The sequence below is a fragment of the Oncorhynchus mykiss genome, chromosome 2 (assembly GCF_057628025.1).
Source record: "Oncorhynchus mykiss isolate SJ-2025 chromosome 2, ASM5762802v1, whole genome shotgun sequence".
In the NCBI taxonomy this organism is placed as follows: Eukaryota; Metazoa; Chordata; class Actinopteri; order Salmoniformes; family Salmonidae; genus Oncorhynchus; species Oncorhynchus mykiss.
Genome location: NC_143023.1, coordinates 39,501,318 through 39,516,408, shown reverse-complemented (window position 1 = coordinate 39,516,408; position 15,091 = coordinate 39,501,318). Strand labels below are relative to the sequence as shown.

The window sequence follows — 15,091 nt, the reverse complement described above, 5'->3', positions numbered from 1 at the left end:
TAGTACGCAAGTATAAACACCATGGGACCACGCAGCCGTCATACCGCTCAGGAAGGAGACGCGTTCTGTCTCCTAGAGATGAACGTAATTTGGTGTGAAAAGTGCAAATCAATCCCAGAACAACAGCAAAGGACCTTGTGAAGATGCTGGAGGAAACAGGTACAAAAGTACCCATATCAACCGTAAAACGAGTCCTATATCGACATTACCTGAAAGGCCGCTCAGCAAGGAAGAAGCCACTGCTCCAAAACCACCATAAAAAAGCCAGACTATGGTTTGCAACTGCATATGGGGACAAAGATTGTACTTTTTGGAGAAATGTCCTCTGGTCTGATAATGGCCAAAATGACCATTGTTATGTTTGGAGGAAAAAGAGGGAGGCTTGCAAGCCGAAGAACACCATCCCAACTGTGAAGCACGGGGGTGGCAGCATCATGTTGTGGGGGTGCTTTGCTGCACGAGGGACGGATGATCTTCACAAAATAGATGGCATCATGAGGGAGGACAATTATGTGAATATATTGAAGCAACATCTCAACATATCAGTCAGGAATTTCAAGCTTGGTCACAAATGGGTCTTCCAAATGGACAATGACCCCAAGCATACTTCCAAAGTTGTGACAAAATGGCTTAAGGACAACAAAGTCAAGGTATTGGAGTGGCCATCACAAAGCCCTAACCTCAATCCTATAGAAAAATTGTGGGCAGAACTGAAAAGGTGTGTGCGAGCAAGGAGGCCTAAAAACCTGACTCAGTTACACCAGCTCTGTCAGGAGTAATGGGCCACAATTCACCCAACGTATTGTGGGAAGCTTGTGGAAGGCTACTCAAAACATTTGACCCAAGTTAAACAATTTAAAAGCAATGCAACCAAATACTGATAGAGTGTATGTAAACTTCTGACAGACTGGGAATGTAAATAAATAAATAAAAGCTGAATTAAATAATTCTCTACTATTATTCTGACATTTCACATTCTTAAAATAAAGTGGTGATTCTAACTGATCTAAGATGGAGAATTTTTACTAGGATTAAATGTCAGGAGTTGTGAAAAACTGAGTTTAAATGTATTTGGCTAAGGTGTATGTAAACATCCGACTTCAACTGTATTTTAAGGGATTTTTACTGAAGTACTTTACACCATTGGGTTTCCCAAAGCATTTGTGGCTATAATATTGTAATTTTCTCCACAACCCAGCTGCACAGCCAAGAGAGAGAAACAATTATGAGATCGATATTTGACTGTCATACGTGAATGAACAGAATTCGTAAAATTAAGCACTTTGCTGTCCTGCGAGAGGCGTGAGTCTGGGTCGGCCAGATAAAAAGCATGCTATTTTAACTACAGTGGCAAGAAAATGTATGTGAACTCTGGAATTATCTGGATTTCTGCATAAATTAGTCATAAAAAAGCCAAACAGTCTGCTTAAACTAATAACAAATAAATGGTTATATTTTTCTTGAATACATCATTTAAACATTCACAGTGTAGGATGGTAAAAGTATGTGAATCCCTAGGCTAATGACTTCTCCAAAAGCTTATTGGAGTCAGGAGTCACCTAACCTGGAGTACAGTCGTTGCCAAAAGTTTTGAGAATGACACAAATATTAATATTAAAGTCTGCTGCCTCAGTTTGTACGATGGCAATTTGCATATACTCCAGAATGTTATGAAGAGTGATCAGATAAATTGCAATTAACCACTCTAGGCTAGGGGGCGGTATTTTCACGTCCGGATGAAAAGCGTGCCCAAAGTAAACTGCCTGCTACTCAGGCCCAGAAGCTAGGATATGCATATTAGTAGATTTGGATAGAAATCACTGTGAGTACAACAGAACTTATTTGTCAGGCGAAACCCCGAGAACAAACCATCCACTCTCTTTTCAATGAGTTTTCTATAGGGATCTGGATTTCTAAGTCACTTGCTTGCAGTTCCTATCGCTTCCACTGGATGTCAACAGTCTTTAGAAATTGGTTGATGTTTTTCCTTTGTGTAATGAAAAAGTAGCCCTGTCCAGAACAAGGGTCGAGTGAAATGTACTGTTTGATAGAGGCGTGTGACCTAAAAGCACCCCCCACTTTGTTTTCGTCGGGTATTGAACACAGTTTATCCCATCTTAAATTTTATTGATTATTTACGTTACAAAATACCTAAAGTTGTATTTGGAAAGTTGTTTGAAATGTTTGGACAAAGATTACCGGTAACTTATGAGATATTTTGTAGCCATGTTGCGCGAGTTGGAACAGGTGTTTTCCTCGATCAAATGCACCAAATAAATTGACATTTTGGATATATAACAACGGAATTAATCGAACAAAAGAACCATTTGTGATATTTATGGGACATACAGTGGGGCAAAAAAGTATTTAGTCAGCCACCAATTGTGCAAGTTCTCCCACTTAAAAAGATGAGGCCTGTAATTTTCATCATAGGTACACTTCAACTATGACAGACAAAATGAGAAGAAAAAAATCCAGAAAATCACATTGTAGGATTTTTAATGAATTTATTGCAAATTATGGTGGAAAATAAGTATTTGGTCAATAACAAAAGTTTCTCAATACTTTGTTATATACCCTTTATTGGCAATGACAGAGGTCAAACGTTATCTGTAAGTCTTCACAAGGTTTTCACACACTGTTGCTGGTATTTTGGCCCATTCCTCCATGCAGATCTCCTCTAGAGCAGTGATGTTTTGGGGCTGTTGCTGGGCAACACGGACTTTCAACTCCCTCCAAAGATTTTCTATGGGGTTGAGATCTGAAGACTGGCTAGGCCACTCCAGGAGCTTGAAATGCTTCTTACAAAGCCACTCCTTCATTGCCCGGGTGGTGTGTTTGGGATCATTGTCATGCTGAAAGACCCAGCCACGTTTCATCTTCAATGCCCTTGCTGTTGGAAGGAGGTTTTCACTCAAAATCTCACGATACATGGCCCCATTCATTCTTTCCTTTACACGGATCAGTCATCCTGGTCCCTTTGCAGAAAAACAGCCCCAAAGCATGATGTTTCCACTTTCATCATAGGTACACTTCAACTATGACAGACAAAATGAGAAGAAAAAAATCCAGAAAATCACATTGTAGGATTTTTAATGAATTTATTGCAAATTATGGTGGAAAATAAGTATTTGGTCAATAACAAAAGTTTCTCAATACTTTGTTATATACCCTTTATTGGCAATGACAGAGGTCAAACGTTATCTGTAAGTCTTCACAAGGTTTTCACACACTGTTGCTGGTATTTTGGCCCATTCCTCCATGCAGATCTCCTCTAGAGCAGTGATGTTTTGGGGCTGTTGCTGGGCAACACGGACTTTCAACTCCCTCCAAAGATTTTCTATGGGGTTGAGATCTGAAGACTGGCTAGGCCACTCCAGGAGCTTGAAATGCTTCTTACAAAGCCACTCCTTCATTGCCCGGGTGGTGTGTTTGGGATCATTGTCATGCTGAAAGACCCAGCCACGTTTCATCTTCAATGCCCTTGCTGTTGGAAGGAGGTTTTCACTCAAAATCTCACGATACATGGCCCCATTCATTCTTTCCTTTACACGGATCAGTCATCCTGGTCCCTTTGCAGAAAAACAGCCCCAAAGCATGATGTTTCCACCCAAGGCTTCACAGTAGGTATGGTGTTCTTTGGATGCAACTCAGCATTCTTTGTCCTCCAAACACGACGAGTTGAGTTTTTACCAAAAAGTTATATTTTGGTTTCATCTGACCATATGACATTCTCCCAATCTTCTTCTGGATCATCCAAATGCTCTCTAGCAAACTTAAGACGGGCCTGGACATGTACTGGCTTAAGCAGGGGGACACGTCTGGCACTGTAGGATTTGAGTCCCTGGCCGCGTAGTGTGTTACTGATGGTAGACTTTGTTACTTTGGTCCCAGCTCTCTGCAGGTCATTCACTAGGTCTGTACAGTAAAGCATCCTGAGACCATTCATGTGTGGGGTTGCTTCTCAGCCAAGGGAGTGGGCTCACTCACAATTTTGCCTAAGAACACAGCCATGAATAAAGAATGGTACCAACACATCCCCCGAGAGCAACTTCTCCCAACCATCCAGGAACAGTTTGGTGACGAACAATGCCTTTTCCAGCATGATGGAGCACCTTGCCATAAGGCAAAAGTGATAACTAAGTAGCTCGGGGAACAAAACATCGATATTTTGGGTCCATGGCCATGAAACTCCCCAGACCTTAATCCCATTGAGAACTTGTGGTCAATCCTCAAGAGGCGGGTGGACAAACAAAAACACACAAATTCTGACAAACTCCAAGCACGGGCTGCCATCAGTCAGGATGTGGCCCAGAAGTTAATTGACAGCATGCCAAGGTGGATTGCAGAGGTCTTGAAAAAGAAGAGTCAACACTGCAAATATTGACTCTTTGCATCAACTGCATGTAATTGTCAATAAAAGCCTTTGACACTTATGAAATGCTTGTAATTATACTTCAGTATTCCATAGTGACATCTGAAAAAAATATCTAAATACACTGAAGCAGCAAATTTTGTGAAAATTAATATTTGTGTCATTCTCAAAACTTTTGGCCACGACTGTACAATCATTGAGATGAGATTGGAGATGTTGGTTAGAGCTGCCCTGCCCTATAAAAAAACAACATTTGAGTTTGCTATTCAACAAGAAGCATTGCCTGATGCGAACCATGCCTCAAACAAAAAGAGATCTCAGAAGACCTAGGATAAAGAATTGTTGACTTGCATAAAGCTGGAAAGGGTTACAAAAGTATCTCTAAAAGCCTTGATGTTCATCACTCCACAGTAAGACAAATTGTCTATCAATGGAGAAAGTTCAGGGCCTGGACACCTTGCAATCATCGTCGGAAAAATTAATTCTTAAGTGTATCAAAATATTTTGGCTATGTCCGCCAATTGAAGTTCAAGAGAAGTTGGGTGATGCAACAGGACAACAACCCAAAACACAGAGGTAAATCAACAACAAAATGGCTTCAACAGAAGAAAATAAGCCTTCTGGAGAGGCCCAGAAGTCCTGACCTCAACCCGATTGAGATGCTGTGGGATGACCTCAAGAGAGCGGTTCACACCAGACATCCCAAGAATATTGCTGAACTGAAACAGTTTTGTAAAGAGGAATGGTCCAAAATTCCTAATGACCGTTGTGCAGGTATGATCCGCAACTACAGAAAACGTTTGGTTGAGGTTATTGCTGTCAAAGGAGGCTCAACTAGTTATTAAATCCAAGGGTTGACATACTTTTACCACCCTATACTATGAATGTTTAGAAGGGTGTTCAATAAATAAAGAATTGTTTGTGCATTATTAGTTTAAGCAGACTGTGTCTGTCTACTGTTGTGACTTAGATAAAGATCAGATCAAATGTTATGACCAATCTATGCAGAAGTCCAAGTAATTGCAAAGGGTTCACATACTTTTTCTTGCCACTGTATGCAGGCGTGCTGAGGTACACTGTTCTTACCTGTGTGTGTGTTGAGGTGGGACTTGAGGACCCCTGCTGAGACGAAGCATCGGCCACAAATGTTGCAGCAGTAGGGTTTCTCTCCTGTGTGGGAGCGCACGTGTTGCTTCAGATGGCTGGACTTCTTAAAAGGTTTATTACACATGGTGCACCTGGGGGGAATCAAACACACAGGTCGTGTTCATTAGGAATCAAACTCAAGAAAACAGACTAAAACAGGGAGGGACTAACTGACCACCAAAAGGAAACACTTATTTGGTCTGTTGCAAAACCTTCTCCATCGCATGCCCTAATGAACACAACCATTATATAATAGAGACGGTCTGTTTCTGTCAATGAGATGTGTACCAATAAAGCTCCTATGAAGTCACAAATCATCAGTTAACAATACTGACAACAGGAATCATTTCAAAATTCCACCACCAATTCACAAAGCAAGTTGGGGTTTATAAAAGTACATCAGACTTTTTGTGAAGTGGGATAATTGAAAACCAAACCTTTCTTTGGAAAGGTCACTAACTCAGGCCTATGGCATCTGTTTGTGCTTTCTGTTTGGAAGGTGTGAGTTATGGGTTGAAGCTAAAAATTGCAGAGTACTGCGGCGCAGCATGCATGTTGCAGCAGAATTCTATGGCAAGTGTGAACCACTGGTACCATTGATTCTAGTTAGTGCTAGTTTGACTACCAGAGAGCATCTTTGAGAAGCATTTGATAGCCTTCAAGTGTCTGTACTAGAGAATGCAGGCAAGTGGGAAACCGGGGTTCAATTCCCTGATGGGGAGGAAGGAGTAGGCTGTCCTTGTAAATAATAATTTGTTCATAACTGATTCCATGTGTGTTATTTCATAGTTGTTTCATAAATGTCTTTTATAATGTAGAAAATAGTCCAAATAAAGAAAAACCCAAAACGTTTGACTAGTACTTGCTTATTTAATTTGATTAATATTATGTTGTTTCTATTCCAAGAAAAAATTAAAAACCCTCTGGTTTGCCATTAGGATGGAACAGAAATATCACAATGTACAACGTAACGGTCGGGAGTACATTACTGGGCTATTTAGCTAAAGAATCCCAGTGTTGTGCAGGCACGCAGGACACCGGGGTTCAATTCCCCGACGAGGAGGAAGGTACTAGTAGGCTGTCCTTGCATATAAGAATTTGTTCTTAACTGACTTGCCTAGTTAAATAAAGGTAACACTAAGAGCATAACATTTCTTCACCCTAATTTTCGAATTCTAGTCTTAACCAACACCCAAACAGAGATTCAGTGAAAATAAAAAATCTCCTTGATTTATCAAGACCAGTCCCCATCTCAGAGCAGCGCGAAACGTGCTAAAACAGTTGTAGGCTATTGCTTCTAAATTAATAATAATAATCAAATTGTTTAAAAATAACAATATTTTGGAGATGATTTTGTTTTCAAATAACGTAAAATGAGCGAGAAAAAGGCCAATCTTGAACATGGGGTGAGACAATGTTACTAATTTGTAAATAAAGCCAGTTTATTATTTAGCATTATTTATTTCTGTTTTTAGAGGGAGAGAAAACAAAAACCCACAATCATCTCACGGGTCTCCCAGTAGAGGGCGGCGCGGGTATTGAATCAGCATCTGTAGCAACACACCTAATAATCCTGTCTTATACAGCGCCTGAGTGGTGCAACGGTCTAACGTGACCGGTCGGGAGTGGCCTACAGTACAACAGTAAGAGCAAAATAATCCTAACAAAATAAAAACCTTAGCGTACAACAGTTTTAGTAAGTAATACTGAAGGCGTCCACAATTATCAGTTTCTATTTAGGTTTATGTCACCCATTCATTGTCAGTTAGAGACACAGTAGGACTCAAAAGCATAATCAGTGCTCTAACTCCCCCCTTGTGCTGGTCTGGAGCAATGAAGTGGTGACGCAGGGTACTGTACTAAACCACAAATGACCTCTAAGCCCAGCAGCATGAATCACAAAACTTTAAGTGGAGCAACCACTGCCTGCACAGCCTTTACAATGAGACAGAGAGAGATAATCAACCCATATACAGTGGGGAGAACAAGTATTTGATACACTGCTGATTTTGCAGGTTATCATACAATGTGATTTTCTGGATTTTTGTTTTAGATTCCGTCTCTCACAGGTGAAGTGTACCTATGATACAAATTACAGATCTCTACATGCTTTGTAAGTTGGAAAACCTGCAAAATCAGCAGTGTATCAAATACTTGTTCTCCCCACTGTATGAGAGGTGTATGTGTGTACTTATCTAAACAGGATGTGGAGTCTAATTTTGATACATATATAGGACTCCATACAGAGCATTACACCCAAACTGAAGTCGCACTATACCACACACTATACTCTTTTCTCACTGTTAAAACCTTGGTCTTGATTACATCTGTGTCGTATCTGAAGGAGACAGTTCAGTAGTTTACAATGTCAAATATATACAGTGCCTTGCGAAAGTATTCGGCCCCCTTGAACTTTGCGACCGTTTGCCACATTTCAGGCTTCAAACATAAAGATATAAAACTGTATTTTTTTGTGAAGAATCAACAACAAGTGGGACACAATCATGAAGTGGAACGACATTTATTGGATATTTCAAACTTTTTTAACAAATCAAAAACTGAAGAATTGGGCGTGCAAAATTATTCAGCCCCTTTACTTTCAGTGCAGCAAACTCTCTCCAGAAGTTCAGTGAGGATCTCTGAATGATCCAATGTTGACCTAAATGACTAATGATGATAAATACCATCCATCTGTGTGCAATCAAGTCTCCGTATAAATGCACCTGCACTGTGATAGTCTCAGAGGTCCGTTAAAAGCGCAGAGAGCATCATGAAGAACAAGGAACACACCAGGCAGGTCCGAGATACTGTTGTGAAGAAGTTTAAAGCCGGATTTGGATACAAAAAGATTTCCCAAGCTTTAAACATCCCAAGGAGCACTGTGCAAGCGATAATATTGAAATGGAAGGAGTATCAGACCACTGCAAATCTACCAAGACCTGGCCGTCCCTCTAAACTTTCAGCTCATACAAGGAGAAGACTGATCAGAGATGCAGCCAAGAGGCCCATGATCACTCTGGATGAACTGCAGAGATCTACAGCTGAGGTGGGAGACTCTGTCCATAGGACAACAATCAGTCGTATATTGCACAAATCTGGCCTTTATGGAAGAGTGGCAAGAAGAAAGCCATTTCTTAAAGATATCCATAAAAAGTGTTGTTTAAAGTTTGCCACAAGCCACCTGGGAGACACACCAAACATGTGGAAGAAGGTGCTCTGGTCAGATGAAACCAAAATGGAACTTTTTGGCAACAATGCAAAACGTTATGTTTGGCGTAAAAGCAACACAGCTGAACACACCATCCCCACTGTCAAACATGGTGGTGGCAGCATCATGGTTTGGGCCTGCTTTTCTTCAGCAGGGACAGGGAAGATGGTTAAAATTGATGGGAAGATGGATGGAGCCAAATACAGGACCATTCTGGAAGAAAACCTGATGGAGTCTGCAAAAGACTTGAGACTGGGACGGAGATTTGTCTTCCAACAAGACAATGATCCAAAACATAAAGCAAAATCTACAATGGAATGGTTCAAAAATAAACATATCCAGGTGTTAGAATGGCCAAGTCAAAGTCCAGACCTGAATCCAATCGAGAATCTGTGGAAAGAACTGAAAACTGCTGTTCACAAATGCTCTCCATCCAACCTCACTGAGCTCGAGCTGTTTTGCAAGGAGGAATGGAAAAAATGTCAGTCTCTCGATGTGCAAAACTGATAGAGACATACCCCAAGTGACTTACAGCTGTAATCGCAGCAAAAGTTGGCGCTACAAAGTATTAACTTAAGGGGGCTGAATAATTTTGCACGCCCAATTTTTCAGTTTTTGATTTGTTAAAAAAGTTTGAAATATCCAATAAATGTCGTTCCACTTCATGATTGTGTCCCACTTGTTGTTGATTCTTCACAAAAAAATACAGTTTTATATCTTTATGTTTGAAGCCTGAAATGTGGCAAAAGGTCGCAAAGTTCAAGGGGGCCGAATACTTTCGCATGGCACTGTATTCCCCTTATCCATCTACGTCCTCCTTTCTCTTGTTTTGTCTATACCGCTAGTCGTTTCATCCTAGACGTGCATTAATAACGCATTGTGCGCTGACGTGGTAGGGGATTTTGTAAGTCTTTTTTTTGCATCTGTTCTGAGTGCCATGGGGAACAAATGAGGGAACAACTGAATAAAAGCATGACGCATTACTCAGTCCCCTTCCTGTCCCACTCTCTGTTTCCACAACGCAACAACATCAGTGGCTAGTGTCCTCTGCTACATCTGACGCACAAGTTAGTTGGAAAACTAAGAGCTTGTAGCAACACAAGCTGCCACCGTCACCTCTACAGACATCTGACGCACAAGTTAATCACAAAACAAAAAGCTTGGAGCAACACAAGCTGGCACAGTCACCTTTACAGATAGGAAGCTAGCAGAGTTAACTCATTGTCTGATTTCCAAATGGCAAAATATGGGCCATGGTCAAAAGTAGTGCACTAGATAGGGAATAGGGTGCCATTTGGGACAGTTATTTAGTTGAACATTGTGTCATATACACACAAGATGGCGCCGGAGAACAAGGCTGACGTTTGACACATTCCTAACCAGATTGTGTTTTTTTGTTAGTCTCTTTTCGTTTTTTTGTAACTTATTTTGTACAATGTTGCTGCTACTTTCTCTTATGACCAAAAATAACTTCTGGAACTCAGAACTGCGATTACTCACGACGGACTGGAAGAATCCTTTTTTTCCTATAACCAGTCCGATGTGAATGACATACTGCTTTCCTGGGAACAGGCCCAGATCATTGTCATTTGCGTGAAGAGAATGCGAAGAAAAGGGGTCCAGACGGCGGCCTGCCTTCTGAAAATTCATAGGCGATCGACTAAAACCCCACTTCTATCCATTCTGCTAGCAAACGTGCAATCTTTGGAAAATAAAATAAAATGACCTACGCGGAAGATGAAACTACCATCGGGACTATGTCTTTTTGTAAATAACAGCTGGTGCACGATATCGAAAGAAGTCTTGAGCTATTTCCTGCCTGAGGTAGAGTATTTCATGATAAGCTGTAGACCACACTATTTACCTAGAGGGTTTTCATCTGTATATTTCGTAGCTGTCTACATTCCACCACAGACCGGTGATGGCACTAAGACCGCACTGAATGAGCTGTATTCCGCCATAAGTAAACAAACAGGAGAAAACAAGCAAACAAACCCAGAGGAGGCGCTCCGAGTAGCCGGGGACTTTAAATGCAGGGAAACTTAAATCCATCTTACCAAATTTCTATCATCATGTTAAATGTGCAACCAGAGGGGAAAAAACCCTGGATCACCTATAACCACACAGAGATGCATACAAAGCTCTCCCTAGCCCTCCATTTGGCAAATCTGACCATAATTCTATCCTGCTGATTCCTGCTTAAAAGCAAAAATTAAAGCAGAAAGCACCAGTGACTCGATCAATAAAAAAAGAGGTCAGATGAAGCAGATGCTAAGCTACAGGACTGTTTTGCTAGCACAGACTGGAATATGTTCAGGGATTCCAGCGATGGCATTGAGGAGTACACTACACCAGTTATTGGCTTCATCAATAAGTGTACTGATGACGTCATCCTCACATTGACCGTACGTACATACCCCTACCAGAAGCTATGGATTACAGGCAACATCTGCACTGAGCGAAAAGCTAGAGCTGCTGCTTTCAAGGAGCGGGACTCTAACCCGGAAGCTTATAAGAAATCCCGCTATGCCCTCCAACGAACCATCAAACAGGCAAAGAGTCAATACAGGACTAAGATCAAATTGTACTACACCGGCTCTGACGCTCGTCGCATGTGGCAGGGCTTACAAACAAAACAGACTACAGCTGAGAGCTGCCCAGTGACACGAGCCTACCAGACGAGCTAAACTACATCTATGCTCACTTCGAGGCAAACAATACTAAAACATGCATGAGAGCACCAGCTGTTCCGGGAAGACTGTGATCATGCTCTCCACAGCCGATGTGAGTAAGACCTTTAACTTCTTCGATATAGGGGGCGCTCTTTTAATTTTTGGATAAAAAAACGTTCCCCTTTTAAACAAGATATTTTGTCACGAAAAGATGCTCGACTATGCATATAATTGACAGCTTTGGAAAGAAAACACTGACGTTTCCAAAACTGCAAAGATATTGTCTGTGAGTGCCACAGAACTAATGCTACAGGCGAAACCAATATGAAGTGCCCCAGATATTGAATGCGCTGTGTTCCAATGTCTCCTTATATGGCTGTGAATGCGCCAGGAATGAGCCTTTCTGCCGTTTCCCCAAGGTGTCTGCAGCATTGTGACGTATTTGTAGGCATATCATTGGAAGATTGACCATAAGAGACTACATTTACCAGGTGCCCGCTTGGTGTCCTCCGTCAAAATGATTGCGTAATCTCCAGCTGCGTGCATTTTTCCATTTGGTTCAGAGGAGAAACCAAACTGTCACGAATGATTTATCATCGAATAGATATGTGAAAAACACCTTGAGGATTGATTCTAAACAACGTTTGCCATGTTTCTGTCGATATTATGGAGTTAATTTGGAAAAAAGTTTGGCATTGTAATGACTGAATATTCAGGCTTTTTTCTTAGCCAAACGTGATGAACAAAACGGAGCGATTTCTCCTACACAAATAATCTTTTGGGAAAAACTGAACATTTGCTATCTAACTGAGAGTCTCCTCATTGAAAACATCTGAAGTTCTTCAAAGGTAAATGATTTTATTTGAATGCTTTTCTTGTTTTTGTGAAAATGTTGCCTGCTGAATGCTAGGCTTAATGCTATGCTAGCTATCAATACTCTTACACAAATGCTTATGTAGCTATGGTTGAAAAGCATATTTTGAAAATCTGCGATGACAGTGTTGTTAACAAAAGGCTAAGCTTGTGAGCCAATATATTTATTTAATTTCATTTGCGATTTTCATGAATAGTTAACGTTGCGTTATGCTAATGAGCTTGAGGCTATGATTACGCTCCCGGATATGGGATTGCTCGACGCTAGAGGTTAAACAGGTCAACATTCACAAGGCCACAGGGCCAGACGGTTTACCAGGACGTGTACTGCGACCATGCGCTGATCGACTGGCAAGTGTCTTCATCGACACTTTATACCTCTCCCTGTCCGAGTCTGTAATACCAACATGTTTTAAGCAGACCACCAAAGTCCCTGTGCCCAAAAACACTAAGGTAACCTGCCTAAATCGCTTCATACTCGTCGCCAAACCCACTGGCTCCATGTCATCTACAAGACCCTGCTAAGTAAAGTCCCCCCTTATCTCAGCTCGCTGGTCACCATTGCATCTCCCACCTGTAGCACACGCTCCAGCAGGTATATCTCTCTAGTCACCCCCAAAACCAATTCTTTCTTTGGCCGCCTCTCCTTCCAGTTCTCTGCTGCCAATGACTGGAACGAACTACAAAAATCTCTGAAACTGGAAACACTTATCTCCCTCACTAGCTTTAAGCACCAACTTGTCAGAGCAGCTCACAGATTACTGCACCTGTACATAGCCCACCTATAATTTAGCCCAAACAACTACCGGTTTCCCTACTGTATTTTATTTATTTATTTTGCACCCCATTATTTTTATTTCTACTTTGCACATTCTCCCATTGCAAATCTACCATTCCAGTGTTTTACTTGCTATATTGTATTTACTTTGCCACCATGGCCTTTTTGCCTTTACCTCCCTTATCTCACCTAATTTGCTCACATCGTATATAGACTTGTTTATACTTGACTGTATGTTTGTTTTACTCCATGTGTAACTCTGTGTCGTTGTATGTGTCGAACTGCTTTGCTTTATCTTGGCCAGGTCGCAATTGTAAATGAGAACTTGTTCTCAACTTGCCTACCTGGTTAAATAAAGGTGAAATAAAATAAAAAATAAATAAAAATGACTACCGCCTCGTAGCACTCATGTCTGTAGCCATGAAGTGCTTTGAAAGGCTGGTCATGGCTCACATCAACACCCTTACTCCAGAAACCCTAGACCCACTCCAATTTGCATACTACCCTAACAGAGCCACAGATGATGCCATCTCTATTGCACTCCACACTGCTCTTTCCCACCAGGACAAAAGGTGTTCATTGACTACAGCTCAGCGTTCAATACCAGAGTGCCTTCAAAGCTCATCAATAAGCTAAGGACCCTGGGACTAAACACCTCCCTTGCAACTGGATCCTGGACTTCGTGACTGGCCATCCCCCAGGTGGTAAGGGTAGGTAACAACACATCCGCCACGCTGATCCTCAACACAGGGGCCCCTCAGGGTGCGTGCTGAGTCCCCTCCTGTACTCCCTGTTCACTCATGACTGCACGCCAGGTACGACTCCAATACTATCCTACGTTTACCGATGACACAGTAGTAGGCCTGATCACCGACATCGACGAGACAGCCTATAGGGAGGAGGTCAGGGACATGGCCGTGTGGTGCCAGGAGAACAATCTCTCCCTCAACGTGATCAAGACAAAGGAGATGATTGTGGACTACAGAAAAAAGAGGACCAAGCAAGCCCCCATTCTCATCGACGGGGCTGGAGTGGAGCAGGTTGAGAGCTTCAAGTTCCTTAGTGTCCACATCACCAAAAAACTAACATGGTCCAAGCACACCAAGACAGTTGTGAAGAGGGCACGACAAAGCCTATTCCCCCTCAGGAAACAAAAAAGATTTGTCATGGGTCCTCAGATCCTCAAAACAGCAGCACCATCAAGAGCATGTTGGTTGCATCACTGCCTACTATGGCAACTGCTCGGCCTCCGACCGCAAGTCACTACAGAGGGTAGTGCGTAAGGCCCAGTACATCACTGGGGCCAAGCTTCCTGCAACCCAGGACCTCTATACCAGGCGGTGACAGAGGAAGGCCCAAAAATGGTCAAAGACTCTAGCCACACTAGTCATAGACTGTTCTCTCTGCTACCGAATAGCAAGCGTTACCGGAGCGCCAAGTGTAGGTCCATGAGGCTTCTAAACAGCTTCTACCCACAAGCCATAAGACTCTTGAACATCTAATCAATTGTCTACCCAGACTATTTGCATTTCCCCCCCCCACCCCATCTTTTACACCGTTGCTACTCTCTGTTGTTATCATCTATGCATAGTCACTTTAATAACTACCTAAAACCCTTGCCAACAAGGGTTTTGCCACCAAGTACTAAGTCAATACTTATTTCCCTCATTTAAATGCAAAACAATTTATAACATTTTTGACATGCGTTTTTCTGGATTCTTTTGTTGTTATTCTGTCTCTCACTGTTCAAATAAACCTACCATTAAAATTATAGACTGATGATTTCTTTGTCAGTTGGCAAACGTACAAAATCAGCAGGGGATCAAATACTTTTTCCCCCTCACTGTACATGTATATATTACCTCAACTAACCGGTGCCCCCGCACATTGACTCCGGTACCGGTACCCTCCTCTCGCTATTGTTTTTACTGCTGCTCTTTAATTACTAGTTACTTTTATTAATTATTTAAAAAAATTAACTGCATTGTTGGTTAGGGGCTTGTAAGTAAGCATTTCACTCTAAGGTCTACACCTGTTTT

At 41.7% G+C, this 15,091-nt stretch overlaps 1 protein-coding gene across 5 annotated transcripts in view; it reads right to left on the bottom strand.

Annotated features, from left to right (window-relative positions):
- Window positions 1-15,091, bottom strand: part of LOC110489640 (zinc finger protein 236) — a 106,740-nt gene that overhangs the window by 32,744 nt on the left and 58,905 nt on the right. For all 5 annotated transcript variants that reach the window (XM_036948247.2, XM_090199461.1, XM_036948253.2 and 2 more), the window contains exon 18: window positions 5,462-5,613. In XM_036948247.2, the coding sequence (XP_036804142.1) occupies window positions 5,462-5,613 (152 nt within the window). The remainder of the gene's footprint in view (window positions 1-5,461; window positions 5,614-15,091) is intronic.